This window comes from Stomoxys calcitrans, chromosome 5 (genome assembly GCF_963082655.1).
Source record: "Stomoxys calcitrans chromosome 5, idStoCalc2.1, whole genome shotgun sequence".
Classification (NCBI taxonomy): Eukaryota; Metazoa; Arthropoda; class Insecta; order Diptera; family Muscidae; genus Stomoxys; species Stomoxys calcitrans.
The window spans coordinates 51,342,058-51,369,162 of NC_081556.1; the positions used below are offsets into that span (position 1 = coordinate 51,342,058).

The following is a 27,105-nucleotide window of genomic DNA, read 5'->3' on the forward strand; positions in this document are numbered from 1 at the left end:
TTTCAGAATTCGTGTAATCCGCTAATACAACTTTCGTGACGATTTCGCAAAAAAAACGGAACCAGAATCGGAAACTTGTGCAGAGATTCTGTCCGAATTCGTAATGAACTCGGCAAAAATTGCTCACAGGGTTTTGGAATTGTGTGTTGCTGATGCTAGATGGTCTTTTTGAGTTAGAGATATTGCCGGTTGGTGGTTCACCTTTCTTACTGCGCTCGAAGAATGGTACCCTGATATGATCCAATGTTCGTCACAAGAAGGTATGCTTCTAACATTGCACAGCCACTTTGATGATTATTTAGTGCAGAAAATTTGATTTTAAAGCCCATGACATAAATTAGTTCCTGAAATCCAAAATTGTTGGGCTATCGGCATATCAGAATATAGAGAAGCCATCAAATTCTACTAGATACCAATATGATTTTCAAAAATCTCTCTAGGAAGATACATAGCATACATATCTATAATATACATAGCTGATATATTAAGACACTAGTGCAAAATAAGGCACTAAAAACGTACTATAGGTCGACCCGGTAGCCGCGTTGGGTGTCGTGGGTTCAATACCCACCAAGAGGCATGGTCTATCGCTGCTGGTGGATTTAAATAGTCTAAGTCTAATTACTAGCCCACCCCCGGTCGCCTCGCTACCCCTGCTTTATTGGTACCTCTGTTTAAGTGTAAGATTTCCTAAACCCCATGTAGTCACGCAGTTTATAAAGTTATGAAGTTTTGTCATAACTTCGTATAACATTTTATACATCTTCCGTAAAGAAAGTTTAAATACGTTGTAGACAATCTTCTTGTCGCCCAATAAATACTATCAATGTGTATCTGTATCCTAATTTTGAGAGTTTTAAAAAAAAATCTTCTAATCACTCGATATGTTCTATCAAGGTTTCCCAATTTTGAAAATCAATCTGTAAATAAAGTACCATTTTGTACGTTTAAATAACCAAGTGTACGAATTTCAAAAAAATCCAGTTGCTCGATAGATACCGTAAAGGTGCAACTGTATCCCGATTTTGACAGTTGGAGCTCAATCTGCAAAAAAAGTGCCATTGTACGTTTTAGGTTCCTAGTACCTAATTTAAAAAAAATCTTCCATTCGCCCGATATATATACTACTTATTAAGAGATCTAGCTCAATCGGGAAATAAAGTACCATTTTGTATGTTTTAGTACCTAAATGTACAGATTTCAAAAAAATCTTCGTCCAATGTGTTCATTTAATATGCCGAATTGAATGAACCCTTGACATCCTTAGCAGCGTACCATTGTCCTGTTAGGCCATGCGGTACCCATAAACTAACAGACAACAGGCCATCAAAACTGCAACTATACTCAAGCCCAAGAGCGGCATGGCATGCAATAACAGCGACAGTAGGTCACGAACAAAACAGAATGCCGTCAATCGTGATTTGTTGCCATGGAGTGAGCGAGTGAGGTCTGCAAAAAGATGGTTGCATGGAAGTGAGAAATATGGAGTACATATTTCAAAAACTATGTTAATAAATTGTGGAAAATACATTTAAAACAATTTCTAATAGTAAAGTAAAGAATAAAATATTTTAATTTTCATTCAATAAAGAAAACAAAAAAATTTTGTGAAAAAGACCTAGCAGCACTGACCTCGGTATCCAGTGGGACTATGTAGAATTTCATTCAGTACATCGAATGGCAATTTTCTTCGTGCGGCTAGTCATCCTTTGGAAACGACTGTATATGCGTATTATCAATAGCTCGCCAAAGATAGGCAAACTTTCGATAAAAGTTTCTCAAAAAAATCAAAATTAAATTTTTGAAAAGACAAATAACTACTAAATGTCAGCAAAAGTTTTATAAACTTTCACTTATTAATCCATCAATATTTGACGTATAGCACATTTTGAAAACATATGACTACAGGTGGTTCGATCCTTATTTTTTGTTAATTAACTTAAGGGAGACGTCTCTCATAACAATGAGAACTGTCTGATTCTAGTATAGTTTAAAAAATGTGAGTAAGTATTTGTAAACTCCCAAAATAATCATGTTTATTTAATCGAGTATATGTACAACGATTTGAGCATAGTAATCGCCAGCCAAGTTATTTTTCATCTTAGATGATTTTATATGACGTTGTACCTGGGTGATGGAGAGACACAAAGGCCATTTACATTCAGAAAGCAGGAAAACCGTACCACACGAAAGCTAGACATTTTCGTCCTATTAGGTTAGGTTAAAAAGAGGGTACGGATATTAATTCGCCCCATGCCACTATGGACATACACTTAAGTCAGTAATGTGCTTGTCGTGCGTTCTAAATACTAAAAAAGTAACTTTGAAAAAGAAAATGTTAGCATGTCCGCCTATGACGCTGAATGCCTGGATTCGAATCCTGGGGAGAAAATCATTCCCCCTTACTCCGCTGCGACTCTGCACCCAAAAGATGCGGATTTTGCCATCCTCAGAGAAGGCGTGAATCTCCTTCTTACACTCCAAGACTGTTCGTGACATTACACCCTTATTGTTATTGCCTGATGCCCAGTTTAATGTCCGTAAAGATGTTCACACACCTTGATCGCCCGGATTTTTGTCTGCAGGATCGTATTATGGACGGGCAGTCCAAAACAGATTTCAGCCCTTGGGTTCTCAATGTAACCCAGGCCCACTCTGTCCTCTAGCTTTGATCTGTATAGCAGGATCTCCCAACTGCATAGCAGGATCTCCCAGATGGAAATACTCGAGTTCCGTCAATCAAAGACTGTGCCGCTGGCAGCAGTGTCTCGCACTCGACCTTAAGTGTCATCTCAGGTTTCCAATCGGAAACCTCTTCTAATACATCCGGGTTTCTTACCGTCGCCTCGAATATGCCCATCGCCTTTAGTCTCAGTTTTCGTCCTATTAGTCAGTCATACCTTATTCTGAAGACTCTAGAGAGGTTGGTAGAAACATAACTTAGAGCAAAGATCCCTGGAGATCGCAGTAAGGGGTAAGTCCACTTAAACAGCCCTTCACGAAATAGTCGTCTACAAAGAGGGTTCTTGACAGTAAATATACAATTGTGGCATTTCTTGACATTGAAGGGGATTTAATAATGTGAAACCGACATCAATCAAGAAGGAACTGGAGTTTCTAGGCATCAACACTACCGTAAGAAAGTTTATTATTCACTTACTTACTAAAAGATGCATTACGGCAGGCTCGGGATCTGTAGATCTAAAAAGATGAGCCAGCAGAGGAACTCCTCCAGGAGACGTACTGTCTTCTCTACTTTGAAATAAAGCCATTAACAATACAATCGAAACCGCTTACCTGTACTACGATTTAGTGAAAATCCCGCTTAAGTGAAACTGAAAAAGTTTTTATATCCCAAATTCCGTTTATATATAAAACTGAATTGGCATAAGTAAAAAGGTTATTTCTATAGGAAAACATCTGGAATTTTAAAAATTCGCTTCATCGATAAAATTCGCTTAACTGAAAACTAATTTCACTTATCCGAACTACGCTAAACTGAAAATTACGGATAAGTGAAACCAAATTGGTGTATTTTTAGCTCTTCACTTGACCAATTTCGACTGTATTTTATTGTCTCTACAAGAAAAAGGCTTAAAAGTGGTCACGATTACTGATGACGTTGGTTGGTTGTTGTTGTTATTGTAGCCACATTTTCATGTGGAGGTGGCCATCCTCGTCAATCTCCTGTAGATGAGGAAGCTCCTTCCGTTCTAAATGACCGATCGCCGCGGAAACTGGATGGTCATTGGGTATAAAGCATCATAGGCACTCACTATTGTGCAAGAGCCGGTGCCGCCCGGCCTCACACTGAGACTCTCCGCTCGATACCGCTGATTGTCCGCGACTGCCATTGCGGCTACTCCGTATAGAGCATTCTACCATCCGCAACCTGTGGACACGCCCGGTAGCTCCCAGCTAAGCTTCCCGAGAACACCACACAGACCGAGTCTTAATATTCCAACCAATGTGGTGTTCACAGCTTCCCGTGCTGGGATGACGTTAGTGACGCGATTATGTAAAAGTTTCCCAGCACTCTTAGATATACTTCCGGAAACTCTAGGTGCGACAGCGAAGTGGTCTAGGCGTAAATCCTTCTAAGTCAGAATCGGTTCTTTTCAGCAGCAGATACAAGTTACTCACAGTGGTACCTGTCTCCTTGGGAGAGAATATTTCATTTGCTGAAAGCGCAAAATGCCTGGGTGTTTTGCTGGACAGGAAATTGAACTTCAAATCAAACATTTTGAAAAGGGCAAGAAAGGCTATACATCTGCAAGAAAGCATTGGGGAATGTTAGGATTTAAACCACGTGTCATGCACCGGGAATATACCGCAGTTGTCAAACCTGTAATGCATTATAGTGTTGTGGTCTGGTGGAAGGCACTTCGAAAGCCCACCTACTGTTTAATACTCAGTCGGATCCAAAGGATGGGTTATTTGTGGATCACAGCCGCACTGACATTAGACGGCACCAACTGATGCACTGAATTTAATGCTACACCTTATGCCTTTGAACATTGTGGTTAGACAAATTCCTGCGATCGCTGCTGTAAGGCTAAGGAAGCTATATTTTAGCTCAAGCGGCGGCTACGGACACTGTGTTATCGCTGATACCATGCCCGATGATCCAGGCAGTATGGATTACATATTGCCTAAGCAGTTTTTTGATAAAAAGTATTGTACCACTATTCCTAATAGAATCGACTGGAGCTAATAATTGAAGTTACATAGACTTCTATAGGGATGATTACAATTTAGACGACCAGGTGGAATTTGGGGTGTACTCTGAAGAACTAGGACTGGTCATATCGGTAAGGTTCCCGGACCACTGTAGTGTGTATCTAGCGGAGATCATTGCAATTAAAGAAGTGGTGGAATATATGGATAAGATACGATCGGGACAGAAGGGCAACGTATGACAAATGGTCACAAAGTGGGAGTTGCGAACATTCTAAAATTATTTTGCCCAATCTAGACTTGGAGTTGTAAAGTATATAACTTTTATTAGGAAAGGGCAAACTTTATCAATTTTTTGTATTATACGTTAAATTTTGTAACCTTACCAATGGTATAATCAGATTTGCAATTGGAAATAGAGTCACAATTTCAATCTTCAAACAAAATTTCTGTAACTCCAATATCTCATAAAATGTAATGATATTCCAGATATCTTCTATCTTCTGCAAAAGGAATCATAACGATCGGCCTATAAATATCTATTTAGCAGCACTTCGAAATTTGAAACGCTAGAGGTGACCTACATTCACGCTCCTTGTCACCCCCTGGACCTACTAGGGTCTCCAAATGATTATTGAATAATTATTGGAAACCATATCCACCTTCATCGTGTGTAGTTTCGTGTAGATATTCTTATCCGTTCAAATGTTATATAATTATTCCAAGGATTTTTCGACTGTGAGGCATATCCACCAAAAAAATTTTTTTAAATTTTGTGCCTCTAAAAAAATTGGGCAACTGCGGGAAGCTAAACTTTTTTCATTTATGTTAAAGGGTTGCTTTTTTTGTTTTGATTATTCTACACTCATTAAGTATATCGTACCATAGACAAAATAATAAATTACAATTCCTTAACTAGTTTTCGAGATATAACACTTGAAATCGGACTTAAATACCTTAAAAATTTACTTAATTTTTTTTTTGAAAATCTAAAAAGTCGACTTTGAATGGCCGGATCTCCTAAAGTAAAAATCTGACTTTTTTGATTTTTTCTGTTTACTCCATCCGCGCCATAGTGCGACGGTAGCTCTCCAATCATTTTGGATGTTTGATGTGCTCAATTCTTAAAATCCTTTATTTGAGCCCAATATTCCCATGAGGATTTTGGGAGTGGGACGTCCTCGCAAATTGTTCGGCTCGAATGTGGATATAAAATTCGTTCTCTACTCCTAAATACCTTTCACTGGGGCCACATATTGACATGGTCGGTAAAAATGTCCGGCTTAGGAAAGTTTCATGGTATAAGGCGTCCCCCAAACACCTGGCTCTTAAACCATTTATTATTACCATAGTCGGTAAATATGTCCGGTTTGGGGGGTATTTAGAGGGTGGGGTGGTCACCTATCGTGCATCGTGCTCCATTCTCAAATACTTTCTATGTGAACCTCAAATTGCCAAGGTTAGCAAATACGTCATATATGCGGTGTGTTATGGGGGTAGGACGTCCCATACACACTTGATCCCGAATGTTGATATCAAATTCATGCTTTACTCCCAAAGACATTTCAATTAAGCCCCATATTGCCATGGTCGTTAAATATGTCCGGTTTGGGAAGTTTCTAGAATGGGGCGGACCACAAACACTTTGACCAAAAATTGAATATCCTATTCGTTTTCATTTGAGTCCCATATTGTCATGATTCCCACATATCCCGTTTGCTGGTTTTAGGAGAGAGGCGGTCCTCCAGGTACCCAAAATTTGGATACCAATTTTATATTTTTAGGTTAAATATAAGAGTACAAACTCGAATCCCGCGATCCATTTTCGGGATCCAGCATTTTTCAAAATTACAATAAGTGGTAGGGTTCGCCCCCTTCAGATATCCAAAAAAATAAGTTAAACATCAGAGAAAATTTCAAGAAAAAACCAAATAACTTTTATTTGTAATCCATATAGCCATGAGGCGGCGCCCTATCACTTTTAAACCTCATTTTTAGTATCATATTAGTAATTTACTTCTGAATATCTTTCATTTAGCTGCAACGGCACTCGCGAACAATCGGCCGTATCGAGCGGAGTCTCAGTGAGAGGCCGGGCGGCTCTGGCTCTTGCACAAAAACTGAGTGCCTATTATGCTCGATATGACAAGGCGGGTTATTGACGACTTTTAAATAACCACACTGTTCCCGCGGCATTCGGTCCTTTGGACCGGAACGAGCTTGCTCACCTGTAGGAGCTTGACGAGGATCACCACCTCCACATGAAAATGTGGCTACAACAACAAAAACATCAAATTCATGCTCTGCTGCCTTTCATTTAAGGCCCATGCTGTCCCAGTTACTTTCCGAGTAAGGGGGAGTGTCCGCACCCTTCTGATATTATCAAATTATATAGCCTACTGCTCCTTCCAGACCAACCTACACAATCGATGGCTTAATATAAAAAGGGCCTAACTCGATTTTGCCAAAATTTGAGTTATTCTGGAAAACAAATGTCAGAATCTCAATTCGATACAATTGCAAAGAACGTATTTACACAATTTCAAAAAAGGACCTAAGTCAAGCTTTTTCTTTCTCCAGTAAAGAAACAAAAAATTTTGGTAGCATTTTTTATTTATTCTAGAAGACAAATGTCAGATGCACCTTGCCTTGACTTTCAGGCGGATACAACTGCAAATAAAAGAGTTGCAACGATTTCAAAAATCGACGTATGTCAAGTTTTTTTCCTTCTCATATAAAGTAACAAAAATTTGCATTTCAGAGGTTTGGGGATGCATGTTTGCTTAGTTTTCGTGTAAGGGCGGTTCCCCAGACAGATTACACCCGTTTTTAAATGCCAGATTCATATTCTACTTCCAAAAAATATTAAATTTGAATTCAATTTGAATTTGGACAATCGGTTTACATGTTTCCTTGGGAAGTTTAAGTGTTAGGCATTTTTATACCCTCCACCATAGGATGGGGGTATACTAATTTCGTCATTCTGTTTGTAACACCTCGAAATATGCGTCTAAGACCCCATAAAGTATATATATATTTTTAATCGTCATAACATTTTAAGTCGATCTAGCTATGTCCGTCCGTCTGTCTGTCGAAAGCACGCTCACTGGTTCAAATCGGTTCATAACCTGATATAGCTGCCATATAAACCGATCTTTGGTCTTGAATTCTTCAGCTTTTAGATGGCGCACTTCTTGTCCGATTTGGCTGTCATTTGCACGTGGTATTTTGGTGTCACTTCCAACCACTTCGCTAAGTACGGTTTAAATCGGATAATAACCTGATATAGCTGCCATACAAACCGATCTTGGATCTTGACTTCTTGAGCCGCTAGAGGGCACAATTCTTATCCGATTTGGCTGCATGAGGTGTTCTGTTATAACTTCCAACCACTGTGTTAAGTATGGTGCAAATCGGTGCATAACCTTATATAGCTGCCATATAAACCGATCTGGGATCTTGATTTCTTGAGCCTCTAGAGGGCGCAATTGTCGTCCGATTTGGCAGAAATTTTGTACATCGGCTTCTCTCATGATTTTTAACACACGTGTCTAATATGGTGTGAATCGATCAATAGCTTGATACAGCTCCCATATAAACCGATCTCTCGATTTTGCTTCTTGAGCCCCTACAAGGCGTAATCCTTATCCGAATGGACTGAAATATAACACAATGACTTCTTCAATGTTCAGCATTCAATTGTTTGCTTAAAGCATTGTTTACCTAAAAAGAGATACCGCGCAAAGAACTCGACAAATGCAACCCATGGTGGAGGGTATATAAAATGCGGCCCGGTCGAACTTACCACGCTCTTACTTTTTTCCTATAACACGGTTTCATTTTTGTATTTTAATCTTATGAGTCTACATGTCCTCCTGTGGAGTTTAGGGTATAGCGGATGTTTGATTCGAATTCCAATCGTCCTAATACGTCTAGTTTGAGCCGAATACTGTCCTGATCGGTATTTGTGTCCGTTCAGGGTGTTCATCCCTAATTAGAAGGGATTTGTGGTTTTTATTTGTTGATGGTTTTTGGTAAGAAGAATTTCGGCCATCTTTGGATTTAACCTGCCTGTGGACAAAAAACTCTCTGCACGGACAGACAGATTTTGTCCCAGTTCTTTATTGTATATTAATGGGTACGGCAAACTTCGAATTGCGTAATCAAATCTTTTGGGTTTCTGGTATGTTTGCCAGTATGTATATGAATGTCGCAACTCATTATGGGTTATTACTTACAAAAAATTAAGTATCTTAACTTACCTGAGGATGCATATCATTTTTTTTTTTTGTGACAATAATAAAACATGTTTTAACTTTCATATACATGTATGTACTTGTATATAAGTTGCAAGTTATATTTTAAAAGAACAATAAAATCTATGATCATATACGGATATTTAGACTGTGTCTTTGTTATATCTACGATTATTGTTAAAGTTTAAAATGTAAATAGCCTTCAAATACCAATTCTGTTCCAAGGATATGTTTGAATTTAAATGTGTGCTGCAAAACCATTAGCATTTAGAACCACATGTATTATTATAACAAAAAAAAATTCAATATATATAATAATTAAAACAAAAAAATTTAATTCACTCAAAACCAAATGTAACTTAGTGTATATTATGTTGTTGGTTATTTTCGCTCAAAATCAATTTATCAAAAATAGAAGAAAAACTTAAAAATAATTAAAATCTGGCTATATGGCACACTTCATACAAATGTAGTGTAGTTAGAGAGTGTAAATTGGTTGGAAGTTTAACAAATTTTCTATGATATTTGTACTGACAACTTTAAAGCTATACAAAAACCCGGTTATTTCGAGCTTTATTTCCCACCACCACTTTAAAAAAAAACTTTTGATTCAATACATTTGCTCATTTTTACACATTTGAGCGTTGTCTTTCCACTATAAAAGTTACGAATTTCTGTAATCAAAAGCCAAAAAAATGTAAATAAATTCTCTATTAAAAACAACGAAAATCACGACTGTCCTTAAAAGCTTAAATAGGGACTAATTCCAGGGTAAAAGCATTAGAAGTCGATAAATTTTCCATAATCAATCAAAGAACGCTTGAATAATGTAAATTCAAATAGAAAAACGCTTTAAAAATGAGCAGAATGAGATCATCCCAACCTATCTTAAAATTATTTTTGAAGCGTAGCTTTATATAATCGAAAGAGATAGACGGGGCAACGGTAGTAAGTCTTGATGATCTAAAAGGCAATACAACAAAGTAACGAAAGAAGGGGATGTACTGCCTTTTTTACACTGAGAATCTCCCATTGTGGGCTCTACAAGTTATATTGTCAGATCGGCCAAAACACTCAGGCAAAAAGGAACTTGGTTTCAACGTCTTCAATTTTGCGGTAATAAAGTATGATTTATCCAAAAACAGTTTGCCAAATGTCTGTAATCAGATTTGAAACAGTTAAACTAAGAAGATTCCAGAGTAATCTGTTGTTTTAATGAGTACGATTGGCTGGGCAATGAGTTGTCACGTGGTTCCTGATATCACACATTACCTATATTGGCGCTTATTCCCGTCTACAATGTAAAGCTGCTGCATCTGTTTTATCGAAGTAATGCCAAAGCATTGGTTTACTGTGGGAGGTCAATCCCCAGCAGGTTGTATGTACCGGATTGACCCGATGGAGTTATTCATCGGCAAGAGTTGCCGCCTCAGTGTACAACACACTGCCACAACGACAACATTGGGGAAAGTATTTTCTTTTGGCTGGTTATCAATGGAATAATCAGGTAGGAAATAGTGAGAGTGGTTGCCTAAGCTGATGACGTCCTCATTTTGAGTGTCTACAACCATGGGTCTAAGCTGGATTGGGGCCACGAGCACGGTTTTTTGTTGATTTCTTAGGAATTAGGGAGTCACATAGACTTCTGAATGGATGCAGTGTTCTTCAGCAGAGGTTTTCACGATCTTAAAAGCCTTAAATGTGATCCTGAGTCAGGAGTGGCGGCCCTCTACGAATGTCACGATTTATGTAAATAGCTTTGAAGGTCCTGGCTGCGGGTCACGTGAGGTTGAGGCTTGTCGGGAGATGCAAGGAACGTCTTGGACGTTTTGCGGGCTGGTGTCAGATTGTGCTGGGTTACGGGCCCTCAAGGGATGGCGAGTAACGAAGCGGCTGACGGGCTGGCAAGGTTTGGATAGCGGATGGATCCTGGGAGTGCGACGCCAATGGCGAACCCTCCTCCAAGTTGGCTGTTTGAGATGGTGTAGTCCAACTATGACAAATATGTTCGGCGTTGGCTGGCCAAGCGGAAGTTCTACGGAACGGGGATGTTGATTTTTCTCGAGCTGCGAAGGCGTAACCTTGGCTTATAGGTCGCTAAAGGGTCTGTGAGGATGAGGAGTAGACCATTGAGCATTTTCTATGCCAGTAGCCCGCGATGATGGGGAAAGCTTAGGATTATGGGTGGTTCCCTACAGTATTTCGACCCCCGTGTCATTCTGGAATTCTGCAAGGGTATGGGATGGCTGACGGGGCGGCCCTCTAGTAGGTGAGACTGCTTTCGGTCTCTATGTCGGCTTTTATAATTGTATTCATATTTTTCTAATGGCTTCCGTTTCGTTTCGCTCTTCTGGTTTTGGTTTTTTTTTGTAGAACGAACACCATAGACCAGAGGTCTATGAGTGAGGCGGTTGGCAACTATGGTTGCCAGGCGTGTCCTTTAGCCTAACCTATCCTTGACCACCACCCTCAAACCTTCCTGACATGACATTTTAATTGCAATTCCTGTCAGATACGGAAAATGTATGCTTATAAATAAAGATCATCCAAAGAACTTAATAATTGCGAGCTATGTTGGGAGATTTTTAAGGTACGGCCCAGCCGAACCTGGCGCGATTAAACATTTTGAGTGGCGGTGGTTTTTTGTTTCTACTTCAGGGCGCGCTGAGAAATCAGTTGAGATGAGCGTGAGACAATGGTGGGCATAAACCTTAGAAAAACAGAGCTGTTGTTGTTCAAGAGAAGGGGGATATATGGCGAGTTCAGGGGACCGGTCCTTGATGGAGTGGAATTGCCGTCCCCTCAAGAAGCTAAATACTTAGACGTTATTCCTGACCAGAAATAAAACTGGAGAAGAAACGTTAAGGAGACAGTCAAACGGGGGCTAAATTATCTCTACTCTTGTCACAATTTGGTGGGCAGGAGTTGGGGAGTTGGGTCGAGTACAGTCCACTGGATTTACACTGCTGTGCTTCGACCGATCCGTACTTATGGGTGCCTGGTGTGGCGCCTGGCTTTCGGAAAGGTGTCCTCGTGGTATATTGAAGATGATGCAGGGTATTGCGGCGGTGGTGATAACGGGGACGAGGAGAAGTGCTCCAAGAGCAACGCTGAATGCGAACTTGATTTAAAACCTTTGTGCATGGAGTGCGAGGCGTTGAAGACTGTCCTCAAACTGAGGGAGTCAGAGCACCATACTCGTATTCTTTGGATTTCGGACATTCGTTTGTTCTGCGGAAGGCCGCTGGTATGGGACGACTACGTGACATTGGCGACGCGAAGCACTAAGTGCCGGGCGGATTCTTCTTCGATGGCAACCAGAAGATTGTCTTTCCGAGGAGGGAGCTTTGGTCTGGGGGCATCCCCATTTGGGGTCTACACGTATGGGTACAAGCTGGATTGGACCTCTCCTTGAGTAGAGGTGTTGACGTTCATCAAAGCCTTGTATGTAATCCTGAGTCAGGAGTAACGGCCCTCTTGGACTGTCACGATTTATGTGGACAGTTGTGCAACGCTGAAGGCCTTGGCTGCGGATCAGGTGAGGTCGAGAATTTCGGAAGACGGAGAGAGCGTCTCGGACGTTTGGGGGCTACTGTCAGATTGTGATGGGTTCCGAGTCATTAAGGGATGGCGAGTAACAAAGTGGCTGAAAAGCTGGGCAGGTTTGTGCGACGCCAATGGTGAACCCTCCTTTATGTTGGCTGTGTGGGATTATTATTTCTACTATGAGGAATATGCTCGGCGTTGGCTAGCATTGTAGGCTGCAGAGTTACCAATGCGATGGTTCTACGGAACGACGATGTTGATTTTTCTCGAGCTGGAGAGGCGTGACCTTGCATTGTAGGCTCGCGAAGATGAGGATTTCTGCAGGGTCTGAGAGGATGAGGAATAGACGATTACCCTTATCCTCCCAGACCCTGCAGAAATACTCGTCTTCGCGTACCTATCCCCATTTTAGTGACCTTCAATCCAAGGTCACGCCTCCCCAGCTCGAGAAAAATCAACATCGTCCAGCATCTGCTGTGCCAGTGCCCCGCGATGACAGGGAGAAGGCGTAGGATTATGGGCGAATACCTCTTCTATTCATTGAGCTATTTACAGTATTTTGAACTCCCAGTTATTTTGGAATTCTGCAAGGGTATGGGGTGGCTGACTGGGCGGCCCTTAAGTCGGTGAGAATTCTTTTGGCCTCTTTGTCGGCTTTTATAGTTTTTTACATATTTTTCTATTTCTCTACGATTGAAGCGGTTGACAATTTCGGATGTCCTTTTGCCTATCCTTGACCTCCTACCAAAAAACTTCCGAGCACATGACATTTTAATTGCAATTCCTATCAGGTATGACAAAGCTTTTAATTTATACTTATAAATAAAAATGAGCGAGCAATGTTGGAGGATATTTAAAACACGGCACAGCCGAAATTAGCGCGATTTAACATGTTCTATATAATATTTAAAGAAAATTATTGGAGAACTATATTATACTGTAGAGCTGGCAAAATATCGATGGCACTTTCAATAGTATCGGTATTTTATTTTTTTGTCTGAATATCGATTGATATTTTTCCTATCGATACTATCGGCAAAGTTCAATTTTTTTTTTTTTTTTGAATTGACCAAAAATATGCGTTCCGGCACTGAAAGTATCCTATAAGACACATTGCGCCCATAGAGGGCGCAAATTTCATCCGATTGGGCTTTCAACTGCGGTCTGCGCATTGATTTGTCTTCATATAAATCGATCTACTGAATTTTGTTCCTCATTTGCGTTTGAAAACAAGTAATGGGAAATAAACGATAGTATCGATACAATCGATATTTATTATTAATAATATCGAAAATATTGAATGTATCGCGAAGTCCAGCATAAAATATTTCATCTTTGCTGGAGGTTAACTATGTACAAGCCCATACAAAGAATGTTGGCATAGGAGTAACAAACCCTTTCGAAGGTTTGCTTTACTGCACTATCCCTTCACCCTAATTTGGAGATCTCTGTTCTCCGCATTGACTTTGTACCAGGTAATCAACCAGAAAAAAATTAATAATAAAAAAATTAATAATAAAAAAATTTATAATAAAAAACTTAATAATAAAAAAAAATTCGTATTATGAAGCCCGGGACTGATAAGCTATATGGTGATATATTTAATGGTGGGCTTGCCTGGTAAAAGCACAGCATAAATGGAAATAAACCGTTGTATGTGTTATACACATGTTAAAGGACTTGTTATTGGAATGTAAATAATAAGACAATTTGATGACATACAAAAAATCTTCCATATAAGGAACTCTCGATTTGATTGCATATTAAATAGCTGAAAACTAACTGGGATGCAATTAGATTGCCAACAAATAGTGTGAGTATATACTAAGTATAACAATATTATTGATCCAATCAAAACATGCTTGCTTTGAAATGAGGAGATGTTTTCTTCAAGATTGAGATTATATTAAAATTGTTATCGTCGATGGAACAGAAAAGGATTTGTGCGAGCTAAACCTCTAAAAATATAGGCGAGCCCTTCTAATCAATTCATATACTGTGTAGGTATTTAAGTAAATTCTATGGGTAGAGTTTTATAGTCAGCAGTTAGGAGGAGGGCATTGCAATTAACATTTGTTTGTGTGTGACAACTATTAAAACAACAAGAGCTTACTTAGAAAATACATTATAATACTTAAATATTAATATGGAATACTTTTGGAATACTAAGGTCCAGATACCCCCCATGTAAATGCTGACTTTAAAATCCATGCTATCGCATGTTTATTTTTTATCAATATTATTCACTCGTGTGTGTGTGTGTGTATGTGTGCTAGTGTGTGTTTTTGTGTTGATTTGCTGCTTCGACTCAAACAGAGACAATACCCGTCAAGGTCCAACCAAATATTGAACCCTGTGCAACTATATCACCGCTTTCATGCGGCACAAGACCATCGGCTATAATTTTTGGAAAAACATCGGCTGCCAACACTATATGCACTTCATCTGAGACATAAAAGTCTGGGTCAGCCAGCACTAAGCTGTCAAATGGCAATGATACTTTCAAGTCTTGGGGATATGGTCGTAAGGGTAATACATCTGTTATAAGAGCCTGTACATCTAGCATCCAATTTAGATCCTGAACGGTACCAATTTTTATGGTACTCATGGATTTTCCATCGATTTTGGTTGTTGACAATTTGCACTGTTTCACAATGGTCTCCGAAATCGTGGTAAAGGGCTGAGATGGGTTAATCAGGGCCCGAACAATGCGGCGAATACCATTGTAGACTAGAGCCAAACGCACTGTGGGTATAACAACTTGTTTGCGAAATATGGGTGGTGGTGGAGGGGTCAGCAATGCTGGCTTTTCCACGGGTTTCTCTAACGGTTTAAATTCCTCCAAATGATGCAATGAGCTATGATGACGTTTGTGGCATTTGATGCAAGTTTTTGGTGAATTACAAAAGGGTATGGTGTGCGATACGGCCAAGCAGTTGACACAGTATTGTAGCTTACGCACAAATTCCAGACGCTCGTGAGTGGTTAGTTCTTTGTATTTGTCACATGTTGCTAGGCGATGATCCTTTCGGCATATCATGCAGGGCCATCTTCGCATATGCTTCTTTGAGACACCAGTTAATGAGGTGCCGCCACGACGTCCCCTTCTTTCGACAGAGTCGGGAGAATTGCTACGATCTCTGCTACGACTCGATCGGGACGATCTCGATGGTGATGAAAAGCCAATGGCATTCCGCCTTTGCGAAGGCATTTTAGCTGGAAAAGCAAGTTAATGTGGGTTTTATGGCAAAGCAAATAAAAAAAAGAGTTTTTTTGTTTTGTCAGGGTTCATTTCTTATCCGAAAACATCAGACAAAATTTTGAGTTTTTGATTTTAGATGGGGTGCAACAATTGTTACATTTAAATGTGTAAAATGTCTCCTCATAGTTATACCCACCACCATAGAATAGGGGTGTGCTTATTTCGCTATTAAGTTTATAAAACCTGGAAGTATTGGTCTAACGTATACACATATATCGTCTTTACATTGGAAGTCTATCTAGCCATGTCCGTTGGCCTGTCGATATCACCATAACCGCCAAACGAAGTCGGCCTTCAGAAGTTACAAATTATGAACAATTTTTCGGAAAATTTGATACCCAAAAACTTATGTCTTACAACAACTACACTAAATAGGCCAATAAAAAGATATATATCCCCAATATAAACCGATTATTCCATTTGATTTCATGATAGCCCTATTTTGACCTCTTTGTCCGATATAGTTCAAATCTGATTAGTCTACTAAATAAACAAGTAAAAACGTATTAAGTTCGGGCTTGCCGAACTTTGTAACGCGCCTTAAGACCCTATACAGGGAAATCGTTCCAATGTGGTTCGGTTTGATTATATTTGGTTTAGTTTAGTACCAGGTTTAGTTGTTGTTGTAGCAGTGTATTGTACAGTGAGGCGGCAGCCCTTGCCGATGAAGGACTTCATCGGGTCAATCCGGTACGTACAACCGGCTGACTTGGGATTGACCAGGTTTAGTACCAGCCTGTTATTGCCTTAAGACCTTATACAGGAAGATCGGTCTATACGGCAGCTATATTAAATAGGGTCCGATCTAGACCATATTCGGTCTGAATATCGGGAGGCTCAATCCAACACTCTGCTTCAAATTTCAACAAAACGGGTATAAATGCTCTTCTTTTGGCTTTCAGACCAGTCACTTTGGCAGCTATATTTCCGTATCATAAAAGGCTACACCGCCTTTTATGATACGGAAACACAGACGAACGGACTGGCAGACATGCAGAGTAGCTTTAATCAGACAGCTTATCGTGTGATATTTTTACTAATATCCTGCAAGGAAAGATTATGCAGATGTGAATAGATATGGCACACTACTCATAAGAGAACACATGCCACTCATCTATGCCGGCGACATCGATATCATGGGTCGGTCACCGGAATGGTAACTACAGCCTTTGAAAATATTTAAAGAGAATCAGTGAAAGAGGGTCTGGCAGTAAATGGAGATAAGACAAAAATTAATACCATCAATTCTCACAACGTCTTGTACACCCGAACAGATAAAGATAATTAAGAAAGTTAGAAATCACAACTTTCAGAGAGCTAGCAACTTTATCTACATCGGCATAGCCTTAACCAAAATAAATGACACCAATTTTGAAATAGGCTGCTGCCTCAGTGTACAACACACTGCTACAACAACATCAACCTGTGTTGTTATACAACGGTGGCGTTGGCTAGGTGAAGCTGTCAGAATGAAGAAGAGGTATTTTGAAGGCTATAACGGTGGTACACTGAGAGAACCAAAAGTCCAATGGATCAAGTTGTGAAATACATCTCGACACTTGACGTTGAAGATATTAGAAGGAGCGCAGAAGATCAAGGCGCTTGGAACGCTATTGTTGTTTTGGCTAATGGGACACATGTTCTGTCATAACCAATTAAGGTGTAGTAAGTGCAACTCAATGTTTCAAATTTCAGCGTAAATAAATTGTATCGGAAGATCGGTCTATATGACAGCTATACTTTAATATAGTCCGATCGGAACCATATATGGCAAGGATATTGTGAGGTCTAAAAAACGCATTGTATGAAATTTCAGCAAAAACTGATAGTAAATGCGGATGGACTGACCGACGGGCATCGTCTCAGAATTTTACGACGACCAAGAATATATATTCTTTGTATGGTCGGAAATTGATATGTCGAGGTCATCGATTATTTAAAGGTGCCAATAACACGCCTTGTCATATCGAGTTTCATAGGCTATCACTATTTAAACATGAGTTGGTGCCGCCCGGCGTCTTACTTAGACTCTCCCCTCGATACCGCTGATTGTCTCTCTCCCCTCGATGCGACTGCATTCCACTATCCGCAAACTGTAGACGCGTCCGGTAGCTTCCAGCTGAGCTTCTCGTGATGACGATGAACAACACACAAATCGGAGCTCAAAGTTCCAATCCGTGTTGTACTCACAATCATCTCGTTCCGGGAGGGTCTAGGGTTTTATATATAGTGTGCGCCAGAAAAACTTATTTATTTCAAATCTGGAGGGGGGAAATCCCCAAGTTTGTTTCTCCCTCCAGTTATGTACCATAATTTTCTGGTATAAAGAGCAGCGGGCCTTCGCCGTTGAAAGCTTGTTTTCTAACGGTCGCTAATTTGTTGCTACGCAACGTGCCTTCCACGCACGCTTTGAAATCCCTTCTCACAGACTCGTTCCAGGCCTTAATTCGATTCTGTCGTGGATTAACTCATTTCGGGAATATGGAAGTGTCACTAAACCCAAAAATGGACTTCAATGGACCATCAGAACTACGGAAAATATCGAAAGAGTTAGCCAGTCTATTGTGCTTTCTCCCCGGCTCCTAGGGAATTTCTGACACCACTGTTCGACGAATTCTCTATCATTCTGTTAACATTCAAAAATGTCATCTCTATAAATTGGCTGTTGTGCACGAATTAACTGAACTCAATTTTTTTTTGCGCGTCAAAATGCATGTGAAATGCTGATTGAAAACCTGCCAGAAAACGCGGTAGTTTTTCCAGTGACGAGGCTCACTTACATTTCCGGCTGCGTCAACAGGCAAAACATGCTTTGTTGCTGCGGTCCTCAAGAACAACTCAATAACAACATTCGCGACGCCTTTGCCGCACATACCGGTTGATATGCTGCAAAGGGTGGACACGAATTTCAAATATCGACTTAATCAGTGTATGCGCTATGGGGGCCGTCATTTACCCGATGTCATTTTCAAGACTGCATAAAAAATAAATTAAATAACTGAAGTACTAGTCTTTTTGACCTTTCAAATAAGTAAGTTTTTCCGGCGTTCCCTCGTAATACTGAATCTTGATATGTGTTATGGATCTTGATGAGAAACCAAATTCGTAGAAAGTTTCGACTTCGATTTATTCAATGGTGTGCTAATGAAAGATGAAAAATTACTCTTGGGCACTAACAAACGGAAAAGGCAGAATTTTTGTTTAATTAATATCTTAAAAGTCTTATATTGAAATTAATATTTAAAAATTTCTAATACATTTCTGTTTGCATTCCATATTCTATATAGAGCAACAATAAATTGTCTAAAGCTTAAAAATCTATCTAGTTGCATAAAAAAAGAAATTTACTTAAATGTATAAAAAAAGAATGTGTTTGTTTGTAAGTTTTTTTGTTCTAGATAGGCTAGAAAACGGCTGGGCCGTATTTCTTTAAGCCTTCAAAAATGTTATTGTTAAGTGTAAGCTGCCTCTTTTAGCACAATTTTTAAAAACGCCGGACATCAGAGATGAGTAAGGATTTTTCTGGCATTTCTCATTTCCTGGGAAATATTTGCAATATTTTGAAATACTTTTGATTTCCTCGAAATTCTCGCTGCTTCCAAATGATTTTTATTACCTATTTTTCGGTAATGGGATTCGTAATATGGAAGATTTTCTTCGCATTAATTTGGCAAAAAATTAAAAAATCGATGTTTGAGTGCAAGCTTTAATCAAATTTCAACACACTTAATGGAACGTCAACCTATCCAAAATCGATATGTCGTAGTTATAACCGATATATCATATTAAAAACCCACCATAAGACGGCGGTATACGCCATAGGACGGCGGAATACGTCATACTAATGTCGTCATTCCATTTGTAACACCTTCAAGTTAAAGCGACTTAAATTCGGCCAGGCCCAATCTTATATACCCTCCACCAGGGATTCGGAGCGGCCCGGATCGGAGCATGGCTAAAGGATAAGGGGTCGGAATGGCCGAAGCAGGATTGAGATTGCAAGCCATTCCGCCCAGCATAGAAAAAATTTCACTCCCGTCGAAATTTGGAACAGTGAGTTAAGGTAGGCCCCCGACATCTTTCTGCAATATGGCTCAGATCGGTCTAGATTTGGATACAGCTGTCATATAGACCGATCACTCGATTTAAGGTCTTGGGCCCATAAGTCGCATTTATAATCCGATTTTGCCGAAATTTGGGACAGTGAGTTGTGTTAGGCCGTTTAACATTATTCTCCAATTTGGCTAAGATCGGTCTAGATTTTGATATAGCTGCCATATAGACCAATCTCTCGATATAAGGTTTTGGGCCCATGAAAGGCGCATTTATTGTCCGATTTCGCCGAAATTTGGGACATTGAGTTGCGTTAGGCTCTTCAACAACTTTCTGCATTTTGGCCCAGATCAGTTCAGAATTTGATATAGCTGCCATACAGCCCGATCTCCCGATTTAAGGTATTGGATCCATAATAGGTCTACTTACTGTCCGATTGCGCCGAAATTTTGGGACAGTGAGTTGTGTTAGGGCCTTCGACATCCTTCTTCATATAAACCGATCTCTGGAATTTAAGTCTTGGCCCGATAAAAGGCACATTTATAATACGATTTCACTCAGATTTGCCACAGTGACTTATGTTAGGGTTTTTGACATCTGTGTCGTATATGGTTCAGATTGATCTATATTTGGATATGGCTACCAAAAAAAACAATATTTTGTTCTGCAAAATTGTACAATAACTTTTACTTATTAGAAAACTCAATATCAGTGTCGAATTTGGTACAAATCGATAAATTATGCATTTTTCACCGGATTATGACGGGTGGGTGGGTATCCAAAGCCCGGCCGAACTTATCTTCTTCAAGATATGGGCTGTTATAATATGTACTTGACATGGCTTTTAGAAGTAAAACGGATAAAAATTGCGACCTCAGAAGTCAAATGGGGTGATCCGTTTATATGGCAGCTATATCAAGTTATGAACCGATTTTAATCATACTAAGCGAGGAAGTCATAACGAAACTCTACTTGCACAAATTCAGCCAAATCGGGCGAACCCAACGGGAAATGTGTAGTCAGTTGCCCCAAATATACCGGTACTAAACTGAAGAATTAGTTACCTGTCACCGGACATATCCTAAAGGGAATGAAAAGTTTCATTTGTCATAACTTATGACTCTTATTTTTTAAAGTCGCTTAATTAATGTTAAAAATTGCTTATCCGTTAAATATATTTGCTAACTAATGTTATCTCTCTTAAAAATACTTGCAAAGTGTACTCGTCCTTTTCGAACTGTCCCAGGACCTATCCTCCGGTGTTAGAATGGTGGCAATTCGTCACCTCGAGCGACAAACTCTGATAAAAGTGATAGGTTTTTTCCATGTAAGGGTTTTCGTCCCCTGGTACCGGTCCTTATCACCAGAAGACCTATCCCTTGACAGGTTTGGAACCTATCTCATTTTCCGTGGGGAACTTATGAACCGATTTGGATCATACTAAACGAGGTTCTTGGAAGTCAAAAAAAATATACTTGCTCAATTTTAGCCAAATCTAATAATAATTGCGCCCTTTAAAGCTTTAAAAAATCAAATCAGAAAATTGGTTTATATGGGAGCTATATAAGGTTATGAACCGGAACATACTTGCCATATTTGATGGAAGTCGAAATCGAATAATAATTGCGGATAATAATTGTCAAATTGGATAATAATTGCGCTTCCTAAAAGCTCAAGCAGCCAAATCCGCCTAAAACGCTGAACGCCTGGGTTCGGAACCAGGCGAGAACATCAGTAAACATTTTTTTAGCTGTGGTTATTCCCTCCTGATGCAGCCGACATTTTTGCGGAACTATGCCATGCAAAAACTTTTCCCAAAATAGGTGTCGCGTTGTTGCATGCCGTTCAGACTCGGCTATAAAAAGGAAGTCCCTTATCATTAAGCTTAAACTTGAATCGGAAAGCACTCGTTGATATGTGAGAAGTTTGTTCCTATTCCCTTAATGTTCATGGGCAAATTTGCATTACAATCCCAACCGACCTAAACTAATAGGAAGTATTTAAGTAAAATTTCAAGCGCCTAACACTAATTCTTCGAAAATTTGAATACTTTCGACAGACAGGTAGAGGTATAGACAGACGTGCGGACAAACGGACAGACTGACGGACAGACAGACGGACGTAAATGGCTTTTTCGACTTAGAATGTCAATACGTTCATATTTTGTTGGGTCTCAGATCCATATTTCGATGTGCTGCAAACAGAATGACGAAATGAGTATACCCCATACTATGGTGGAGGGTATAAAAATATAGGGTTGCGTATGCATATATTATTGGTCGTCTTGACTTGTCACGAGAATTTCGAAAGGATAAAAATAACCACCATAAAATTTCGCACAGAAACTGAAGAAGTGGTAGGGTAATCTAGGTAACAGTGAAGATTTTAAATCAAACACAAAGAAATTTTGCCCATTGTAATGCCATAGTTGCAAAAGACCAAAGCCACCGGTAGGAATCCTACCCACGAACCCCTCCCTAGTAATCCGAGGTCTCTACCAAATCAGCTAGAGGACGCTTCAAGCCAATGGGAATAGCAAGTAGGACCTCCGTTAGCTCTTAACAGAACTGTTAACAATGGATCAGTTGATTTTAAAAGAGATAATTTATCCCGAGGAGGCCGAACGAATTTTCCCGTTGGCAGCGCATCTGAAGTTGGGTTGCAAGCCACAAATTAAACCTTGACCCCGACGCTTGCTCACCTACAGAAGCTCGACGAGGACCGCCACCTCAACATGAATATGTGGCTACAACAACAACAACCTTTAGTCATTATATGGTGAAAAATTCATCACTGGGCCGATCTCCACCATATTCAGGAAGGCTATGTAAGGGTCTAACACAACACATTGTACAAAATTGATCGATTAAACACATGAATGGGGAGATCGGTATGTATGGCGGCTATATTCAAATATAGCCCGATCTTGACCATACTTGGGGCGGGTTGTATCAGAACACATGGTGCTAAATTTCAGCGCAATCGGTTAATAAATTAACCTTTTATGGACCTACAACCATAAATCGGGATATCAAATTTCTGCGAAATCCAACAAGTACGGTCTATATGGCAGTTATATCGATTTAAGACCGTTCTTTACCATGCTCGGTACGAATGTCAAGGGGCTTAACGCAACTCATTGTGCCTAATTTCAGCAAAATTGGTTAATAAATTCACCTTTTATAAGCCTTAAACCTTAAATTGGGAGATGGGTATATTTGACAGTTATATCCAAATCTGATCCCATCTGGGCCATATTCAACAGGGAGGAGGAGCCGAACACAAATAGTATGGGCGCAAAACCTTAAATATATATGGCAGCTATATCTAAATCTGGACCGTATCGAACAATGTTGTCGAGAGGCCTAATACAACTCGCTGTCCCAAATTTCATCGAAATCGGATAATAAATGTGGCTTGAATTGGCCTTAGCCGCAAATTGACAGATCGGTATATAAGGGAACTATATCAACACAAAGTCCGATATAGGCCATCTTCGAACTTTACCTGCCTCTATACAAAAAAGGAATTTGTGCAATGTTTCAGCTCTATTTCAAAAGACTGTAGCGTGATTTCAACAGACCGAAGGTCAGACTGAATCCTCTTGAGTTTTTACGACGATCAAGACCCTTATATGGTCGGAAATGGATATTTCGATATGTTACAAGGGGAACGACAACATGAATATACCCCCATCCTTGTCTTACTAATTTCATCATTGTGTTTGTCTCGAAACGTTGGTCTAAAAAGTATATATGTTCTTGGTCGTTTTGAAATCCTTATCCTTATTGTCAAACGGTAACGCTGATATGGGTTAAATTCCGAAGAGAAAGTAGATCTTTTGAACGGATAGAGATATTCACACAAAACTAAACATATTTAATGTTTAAATGTTTTCCAGTAAGTATGCATGTCCCCTGGGTTAGCTCCTGTACCCACAAGGGTCCTCAAATGTTGTTGTTATTGTTATCGTAGCCACATTTTCATGTGGAGGTGGTGATCCTCGTCAAGCTCCTGTAGATGAGCAATCTCGTTCCGGTCCAAAGATCCGATCACCGCGGTAACAGGATGGCCATTAGTTATTTAAGGGCGCCAATAACTCACCTTGTCATATCGAGCATCATAGGCACTCAGTATATGTGCAAGAGCCGGTGCTGCCCGGCCTCTCACTGAGAGTATTCGCTCGCTATCGCTGATTGTCGGCGACTACCACTCCGTATGTAGCATTCCACCATCCGCACCCTGTGGACGCGCCCAGTAGCTCGCAGCTAAGCTTTTCGTGACACCAATGAACACCACACACATCAGACCCCAATTTTCCAGCCTGCGCGGTGCTCACAACAGCTCCGAGCCGGTAGGATCCTAAGTTTTGCAAGCTTATTGGGAAGCACTCAACATTGACCATTTTAAGTTTAGTGTAGAAAAGTCGTTCCGTTTAAAAGTTCTACAACTATTTCTTACTTCTATAGGGTCGTCAACGAAAGGTTGATGTGCCACTACAAATCGGCAAAGCTCTATTGAAATTCAATTATTTGGAAGCAATATTGTTCGATTTGACTGGCATGTCCAATGTAAATATACGTTATGACATCCTCTTTTTATGATAGGTATGTTCCAAGTACATATGTTGCAATTAGCAAGTACCCAAATTGCACTTCTTGAGCCAACAATCAAAATTGAGTGAATTTTCGACATCCTCTGAAAAACACACCTAATTTAGGGAATATAAGATTTGTGTCTGGAGTACATACTTGGAATCGTACTCTTTATGATAGGTAGACGGCCAACCCAGAAGTTCACATCGAAAATTTTTCGATTTTGGGTTGCAATAACTTGTTTTTTGTTTTAACCCAACTTCTAAGATGAAAAATAAATAGTAAAGGAGAGTTTGTTTTCTAAATAAAGTAAAGCTTCTACCATCGTATGACAAGACCGGCATGCAAAGTGCACTTTTATTTTGGTTCTCATTTATTATACATATTTGTATTGATAATTTCCATTGGTAGAAATTACCAACTCATTTAAAATCAATAATAAACAGAATCCTTTTTAGGAAAATGATTTAAAAAAAAATCAAAAACAAATCTATAACTAAAACTAAAATTGCAAATCTTCTTGGTTACAATGCATAGGTAAATACCCCTAGTCAGTCACATATACAACTAAACTATAGGTGCGGTAGGTAATTTTTTTTTAAATATGTATATCATGGGGTGCAATGCAATGCGATGCCAAAAAGGATGCTTACTTGCTCGCTTGTTACTTGCTGAAGTAACGCATCGTTTTTGCTGGCTTAAACTAACACTAGCACATGGCGCAGTCGGTACAATAATCTATTCCTGAGAATATTAAGACATTTTGGGTGGTTGGCAATGTTATATCAGAGTCCAACATTGAGCTCAGTGTTTTCTTCGGTGAATTGTGACAAGCGGTGGCATGGAGGCAGGCAAGCCACACTCACTCACTCACTAACGCGTTGTTTTCTTCGCTCAGGGACGATTGATAATTTATATGTAAAACAATTTTCATTTTCCCGCTGTAAATGACCTCCATGTGGGCGGAGATTGGGTGGGTGGGTGCGTGGAACGAGAAGAATCATGATGGGTGTACATTGTTTACAAGTTGTGAAAGAATAGAGCACACACTTGTTTCCAGTTGAATGGCAATTGTTATCCTTGTTGCTGTGTTTGCACTAAAACTGCTGCATTCATTAACAATATTTTGATTTTTAACACATTTTTGGTTTTTTCTTTTGTTTTTTTTTTTTGTTCTTGCATCTGCATTTGGGCATGCATATTTCTACACTAAGGGTAACATTTTATAGGTTATAATGAATTCATCCCCGGCCGCGGCACCAGACACTTTCATACATACTTTCCCATTTTCCCGTGTTCCACATGAGCGATTTGAATGCTCCACATTAATTGCACAAAATTTGCGATTATTTTCTACAACAAAAATTAACCAAATCCGCGATTTCGATAGTTTTAGGCTAGAGCAATATAGAAAAATATCCTGTATCTGGGGAACGCCACAGCTACTGCGAGGAAACAATAGAGTATTTTCCTTACACCCCCACCCAGAAAAGCAAAGCAGCAGCAGCGCACATCCATTGCAACGAGAGCAATATGCATGTGTACATCATGGAGGCGCAAGTAAGTAAGTACAAGTACAGACGTTGGTAAAAACTCATAGAACGGGATGGCAGGCAGGCAGGCATAGGGTGGTGGGCAGGAATCAAGGCACGGGAACTGAACTTTTGATATATAATACAGAGAACGAACATTCGAACATGCATGCACCTTCTCGCCGTTTGCGGGCTGTGGCTTTTTGGTTTGCTTGGTGCTTTTTTTGCTTAACAACTCTTACCTCTGGAATAACTCATTTGCTTCACCGACAGTTGTTTGTTGTCCGCCGTATAATTGATTGTTATTAAATCCATTAACAAGTCCTTCTTCCCGTTTTTATTCCATGTATTTAACTTATAATTACTTACTTCGATTGTTTTTCTGTTTTCAACGCGATGATACGGATTTAATCAATACAAAGCAAGGATGCCAGATTATTGCCCAACATTATTTATGACAGGATGCTGTCGCTGTGTGGTCGTAAAAAACGATTTTCATTGACATCTACAGCTGCATGTCAAAGGATTCGGGCTAAAAACAGAGCGAAACTGAAACAAATGAAGATTGAGGAAAGATGTTAATACAAAAAACGTAAACCTGGTAGTGAATAACGTGTATATAACTATGAAAAAGGCTATGTATAAATAAAAGCAAATATATGATTTATTACCCCGGCAGTTATGTAAATGACATTTAGGGATGCCACTACTATATCCTGGCTGTATGCTGTAAACACCGTGATCCCGGCATATCCATTGAGAGGTGGGAATTGTGCTTTTATACATTCGCTAATTTCGACTTTTTGGAATATCGTCCTTAATTGATATAAATGAAATTGCTTACATTTCCAAATCCTTGATATAATTTTCACTTCTATACTACCAAAAAACATCGCCTCAATCTGTTGTTGTTGTAGCAGTTTGTTGTGTTCTATCTTTTTTTTTTTTTTTTGTTGTTTAAAGTTGCGTCAACCCAAAGGTAGGGTAGACAAGTGTTCTATCTTTCGTCTGTTTGATTCTGTTGATTGACAAGACCCAGGAACTCTGCGGGACTCTGAAGGGTGCGTCCACATGGATCTGGTTCTGAGTCGAGTGGGTCTGGCTACATACATACATCTTGCACGTCGGCATCAGTCCTTGCTCTGTAGAAGTTTTTTGTGGGGATATCGATCCTCGCTTCATAG

General features: G+C 39.6%; 1 protein-coding gene across 4 annotated transcripts in view; it reads right to left on the reverse strand.

Annotated features, from left to right (window-relative positions):
• LOC106095738 (protein pangolin, isoforms A/H/I/S) overlaps positions 1 to 26,668 on the reverse strand; it is a 42,635-nt gene extending 15,967 nt beyond the window's left edge. Inside the window, exons 1-2 of one of the 4 annotated variants that reach the window (XM_013263065.2) lie at positions 26,593 to 26,668; positions 26,164 to 26,470 (exon numbers count right to left, since the gene is read on the reverse strand). In XM_013263065.2, coding sequence (XP_013118519.1) covers positions 26,164 to 26,236 — 73 coding nt within the window. In that variant the 5' untranslated portion in view covers positions 26,237 to 26,470; positions 26,593 to 26,668. Of the gene's footprint in view, positions 1 to 8,682; positions 15,696 to 25,668; positions 25,924 to 26,163; positions 26,509 to 26,592 lie in introns of those variants that run through there. The other 3 variants (XM_013263067.2, XM_013263064.2, XM_013263066.2) reach the window with 3 other exon arrangements.
• Positions 26,669 to 27,105: the final 437 nt, after the last annotated feature.